Here is a 6,000-nt window from a genome sequence, read left to right on the forward strand (position 1 = left end):
ACTAGCACTCTCCAGCTCTGGGCAGAGGAGGATGGGAAGCAGACTTCTGTGCTTGTATTAGTTAGACCTTTCCCTGCTGTAAACTATTGCTCTGATGGTTTTCAGAGCCTCAGTGTGGATACAAGTACAAGCACTCTTCCCACGGTGGTCCCCAGAGAGCCTTCCGTGCCAGTGTCCTGTGCCGTGTCCACAGTGTTCGAGCGACCCCTCTCCCCAGCCCATTTACCCGAGTGAGTACTGATGTTCTGCCAGCACTTTGGTATGTAATAATTTGACTGCCGTGTCCACAGTGTTCGAGCGACCCCTCTCCCCAGCCCATTTACCTGAGTGAGTACTGATGTTCTGCCAGCACTTTGGTATGTAATAATTTGACCTGTCATGTTGCATGAGATTCAAATACCGGTGGCATTTTTGCAGGGATCCCAAGGTGGTAGAAAAGCAGAGGGAGACACACAGTGTGGACAGACTCTCTTCTGCCCTTACTACAACCGCGTGTAAATCGGTGCAGGTGAACGGAGCCATCCTGGTAGGTACCTCATGCCTGCCTTCCTCCGTGATATTCACAGGGGCTCTGGTGTGGTAAAAAGACACAGGACTCTCCTGCATCAGCTCTTTTGTGATCAAATCTCAGTTGGCGGGTTTTTATTTGTGTCTGTGCATGTTGTGTTTTTTATACAAAGTACCCTGAATGTTTGCTAAAGTTTCCCACTGACACTCTGGTTCTTCCTCATTGCCACTGTGCGTAGTCCTGCTATCTTCACTTCCATCGGAGGAGGCTTCTTGAGTAGTTCTGCTCTTCTCCAGGGTTTATGATGCGTTAATATTTGCTGTGTGTGTTGTGGGTGTGGTGGTGAAGTACGTGGAATGGAAGGAGGACAGCAGGCCCTTGCCAGTCTCTGAGCCCGTGCTCCAGCTTGTGTGGCCCACTGCCCTTCTTATCTGGCTGTTCCCCTCAGAAGCTGGTGAATCCAGCCTCCTTTTCCCTGATTTGCATTGTCCTCAGTTTGATCTTCGGTGAGCTTTTGTTATCAGATTGGGGAGTTAAGCCCTTACTCTGTCCACTGGGTTGAGTCTAAACAGTTTTTTGTAGGTTAAAATTACTAAGTTAACAAATGGTTTTTGTAGGGAAATATCTTGAAGTTTCCTCTTCTGCTATTCAACAACTCATGCTTCCATTTATCTGAAAACCCTTTTCAACTTTTTTTCCTAACTTTAAGCTTTGTCTTCCTTGTTCTTAAATGTACATTTCAGTCCTCCGTAGTTTGATATGTGTAAAAAAAAGGTTTAAACACTGTTTTTGCAGCTGGTCTGTTAGTGGCAGCTGCTGTGTGGTAGTGGTTGGCTCCTGTGCGCACCAGGAAAGTGGGTCAGGAGAAGCCAGCCTGTCGTGTTCCAGGGCATCGATCTTCTCCTGGGCCTCCTTTAGGCTTCCGTGTTGCTCAAGAATACCCAGCAGCTGACTCTTGGACAGAGTTTGGTCAGCACTTACCGTCACTGTACCTTTTCTGATTTTATCCATTTTTTTTTTTTCCCTTTTTGTCTTTTTTACTGACCAGTAACGGGATCGCAACCCTCGGTGTTGCACCCGCACCGCGCTCAGCCAGTGAGCAGGAACCGGTCTCCACATGGGATCCGAACCCTTGGCGGGAGCGCCGCCATGCTCCCAAGCGGTGCACTCTCCATTGCGCCACCGGGCCGGCCCATGATTTTATCCATTTTTAAAAGATATTTCTCGAGTATCCTGAGGGAAGGTTGTGCTGCAGAGGAAATGAAATTGTTGAATTTTATAAAATCACTTGAGAAGATGGGAATATTTACAGTTGAAAACTTTATCTTATGTGAGCTTTGTTGCCCATGTCCTCCTGGAGGTGCCACCTTGCGTGTGTAACCCAGTATTGGTCTCTTTCCAGGAAATGCGGAAGCCCAGCTATGCAGAGATTTGTCAGAGGACGAGCAAAGAGCCTCCTTCATCCCCTCTGCAACCCCAAAAAGAGCAAAAGCCAAACGCTGCTGGTTGTGGGAAGGAGGAGAGGAAGCCCACGGAGCCCATGGAGAGGTGCAGGGAGGCCCCTGCCCTCAGGTCCACCCCTGGAGCCTCCAAAGACCAGAGGAGGCAGCCCGGGCGCCGGCCCTCACCCCCGGCGATTGGGAAGCGTCTCAGCAGGGAACAGAACACCCCCCCCAAGTCTCCTCAGTGAAAACATATGTCTGGGAGGGGTTGCCAAGAGCTGTGCTCACCACAAACAAATACTCTTCCCACTCGGTACGAGCATGAGTCGCTGGTTAGGAGCTTGCAGTGTCTGTGAGGTCCGTGGGTGCCCGCAAGTTATTTTTCTTCTGTGAGTCAGATTCCCCCTCTTAAAAAAAAAAATCTATTTTTCAGGATTTAATTGATATAAACCTTAATTTAGGTTGGTGCTTAACTGGAGGTGATGCGTACGTCTGATTTTTTGTCAGGATAGAAAATGCATTTATCCTAACAAATTGACTTTTTTATTAACCCTTCCCTGTGGCTCTGAATGCAAACTACATATAGTGAGTTTTTCTAAATTAAGGGAACCACGCTACTTCATTTTTTAAATAACTGTTCTGCAGGTGCAAATCTCTAGAATGTCCCAGCAGGTGGATGGGGGCTGCTGACACCAGCAGGGGCGGGAATGGCCTCCCAAGGAAGGGCTGGCAGTGTCAGGGTGCTTTTATCTATACCGCTAACAGGTGATTCTAGCATTTAAACATGTACACAGAGTCCTTTTGGGATCTAGTGGGCTCAGTGAACCTGCATAGAGCACCCTAGAGAAACCTGAAACCTTTGAGTTTGGATGTACTGCAAACAAGTAACCAGCTGCTCACTCCAGTTTCAAGTGGCTATTATGTAAAATAAATTCAAAGCACATTGTGAATAGAACCCAAATGAAAATATGAACTTTGTTGCCCGCTGACATGTTACCAGGAAGTTGTACCATGATGTTGTTTTGATCCCTGTGAGGTGGCGGCCTGGCTCCTGCTGGCACCTGCTTTGTGTGCACTTCTGTCCATGTTCCCCAGGCACACGTTGGAGAGAGTCCACAGTGTAGCTAGCTCCATGTGGATGTCTTCCTGTACCTCTGCATCGGCACATGGACTTGGAAGTTCTGTAATTGTGAGAATGGTGTTTGTGGTTTTTCCCCTGTTTGGCTGGTGGAGGACAAAAATTCCTGCTTTTTTTTTTTTTTTTTTTTTTTTTAACCCTCCAAGATGAGGGTCTCATTGATTCACTTCTAGAAGTGCTGCACTTCTGAAGAACAAGGATGCACTAAAGTGAGCAAGTTAAATGTAAATTATTTTGTTTTAAAATGCCTAAAATTTTTCTTTAAGTATTCTAAGCAACAGACATTAAAATATGAATATTTCCTGCTAAATGTAACCATACAGTTTATTCCAAAAATATTATTTAAGTAGACTGAGGTGTTTTTTAAAAAAAAAAAAATTATTTCCATCCAATATTTAAAGACTTGAATTTTATTTAAACTTGAAAATGACTTTGCCTTAACTTTTGTATAAGACAGCTTAGAGTTCGTGAGACCGGCCCCCTGGGCTGGCATGAGTGGGTTAGGGCTACTCGGTACCATGTGGGTCTCTCGTCACTAGTTGTGCTGAGTAAGCATACTGTAGTGCAAGAACTAGCAGTAGTTTTGTAATATACCTTAAAGATCTTAAACAGTTGATCTTTTTTCAGATTGTTGAAAATCCTGTAAATGCAAATAGTCGATACTGTATTAAATATGTGCACTTGGGAGTGTGCTTTGGTTGTACAGTTGTAAATAATCAGAACATATTAAAAGGTACCCTACAGAGAAAAATCTGATAAAGATTATTGATATATTATAAATGTTGCTGTTGAGCTTGATGTAGATAAACTAAATGTTGTGGTTTGAATATTATTTTAATTTGTTGAGATTTTTTTTCTTAATACTGGTGTGTGGAACTGATTCTGCTTCTTTGCTGCAAAAGAGAAATGGAAAGTCTTATTAAAAGCCTTCAGATGTTTTCATACTCTTTTTTAGAAGTATGTAAATACATACTAATCATATCTAATATGAAAGGGTTTTGAAGTATAATATAGAAAAAAGAAACTGGCAGGGTCTTCAAATGACAATGCACGATAATCTGCTAATTGAAATCACATGTGGCTAAGCATGATCCGCCTGCCAGAGGAAAGCATGCCTGCCACCTTTGGCCATTTCCTTCAGAATAGCGGTTGTTACTCAAAGATGTAGACCCCAGGTCACCACGCCATGGAGCGAGGCCTCGAGTTTTCACAATGAGAAATGTTTTCCCCAAAGGTGCGGGTGTTGCAGCGCGACGTGTGTGTGGTTAGAGCCGGCTGTAGTGCTGGCTGGTGTGCTGCTGGAGCATCGGTTCAGCAGCTGCACATGGGAGAGCCGGCCGTGCCGCCATCTGGTCAGGGCCATGCACTGGAATTACTGCTTAGTCAAACACGGCCTGTGAATCAGGAGCTGAAACCTTGTTCAGATGTGATTTTTACAGCATTCTTTTTAATTAAGCAAAGGTGATATGCCAAATAGCCATGTAATGTCAAAAAAACGCTTTCTGATATTACTTTGAGATTTTCCACTCAGAAGATGATGGGCGTTTTCACACTAGGAAGCTGTGGCACACACGCAGTCACTGTCACATACGGCAAGTGATGTGTGGCTTTCATGCGTTGTTTGAAGTGTAACTCATTCCTTTCCCCCAGCAGTATCTCAAGTTACAGAGTCAGAGATGCAGCACTCACAAGTGATGTTTTAACTTGTCAAACTGTGTGATGATCTTATCATTTGGAAATACAGGACTAAGAATCTGGCCCCGTTTCAGAGACATGAATTTCAAGGAGAGGAGTTGCCCTCTGAGTTGTTGTCACAACGTTTCCCATCTGCCCTCTGGTCATTGCCCCCCTGGCCGTCACTGGTGGGTGTTAGTCAGGATTTCTGCAGTTCACATTTAAAAACTGGCGTTTCACCCCAGGTGACTCCAGGTGCATACTTGTGGTGTTCACCCATCATTGAGCTGTGGGCCTGTGTGCTCTGTGGCCCATCACATGGCAAGCAGCAGACAATCAAAGATGTGGGGAGCACTCATGCCACCCAGCCTCAAAGTGGGAGTATGACATGGAAGCTCTGAGTGGGGTTTTTGTTTCTGTTCTACTTTTCATTGAGACTGGAATCACGCTCACATGTAAACTATTGGTAACTTAAGTTTCCTTTTGTGTCATTCAGTGTACAACTGTCTTAATTTGAAAAAAAAATGTAGGTTATGCAAAATAAAGATTTAGGCACTGTTTAATTTTTCTTTTGATTTTTTTAAATTAAAATTTTCTTCAAAAATGCATCTTTTTTTATAACTAATTTTTGTCTGTTGCCATCATTGTGCATGAGAAAGACACATAGGGCCACTAGCTTGTTGGAATCATAACGGCTTCCAGCCCCACGTGTAAACTGACCACAGCATGAGAGATTTCCTCCTGAAATGTTTTCAGGTGTTCAGAGTGAGCATTAAGATCAAGTACTCATGAGGAGACAATCATCAAATCCAAGATTTACCACAAAATAAATATTCCTATGCCAGAATTTTTTACTTTTATTAAAATGGCAGTGGGTGTCCCAAGATGTCTCTATGAAGTTATTTGGAGTGGATGTTGGATCGTCACAGTTTTCAGATCATAAATAAATCTCAAAAACCAAGTAATTGGCTTATATCCGTAAACAGTGGTGATGCCAGCACTGATAAAAGGCTGAAGGTGGGGAAAACTTCTTTGTATGTTATAAATTTAGTGGAAAGATTGTCTGACTCCGATGCTGGTTGACTGATTCATGTATTTTTCTGATTTTTCTGCTGAGGGCTATCTTTTTCATATTGAATTGATATTATTTATCTGTTCTGGCCATTAAGCCTTTGCTATATATGTTACAAATATTTTCTTTTTTTTTTTTTTTTTTTTTTTTTTTTTTTTTTTTTTTT

General features: G+C 43.3%; 1 protein-coding gene across 2 annotated transcripts in view; it reads left to right on the forward strand.

Annotated features, from left to right (window-relative positions):
• LARP4B (La ribonucleoprotein domain family, member 4B) overlaps window positions 1-3,208 on the forward strand; it is a 70,530-nt gene extending 67,322 nt beyond the window's left edge. For both annotated transcript variants that reach the window (XM_008586107.1, XM_008586106.1), the window contains 3 exons: window positions 106-230; window positions 418-526; window positions 1,911-3,208. In XM_008586107.1, coding sequence (XP_008584329.1) covers window positions 106-230; window positions 418-526; window positions 1,911-2,198 — 522 coding nt within the window. In that variant the 3' untranslated portion in view covers window positions 2,199-3,208. The remainder of the gene's footprint in view (window positions 1-105; window positions 231-417; window positions 527-1,910) is intronic.
• Window positions 3,209-6,000: the final 2,792 nt, after the last annotated feature.

The sequence above is a fragment of the Galeopterus variegatus genome, unplaced genomic scaffold (genome assembly GCF_000696425.1).
Source record: "Galeopterus variegatus unplaced genomic scaffold, G_variegatus-3.0.2 Scaffold3831, whole genome shotgun sequence".
Taxonomy (NCBI): Eukaryota; Metazoa; Chordata; class Mammalia; order Dermoptera; family Cynocephalidae; genus Galeopterus; species Galeopterus variegatus.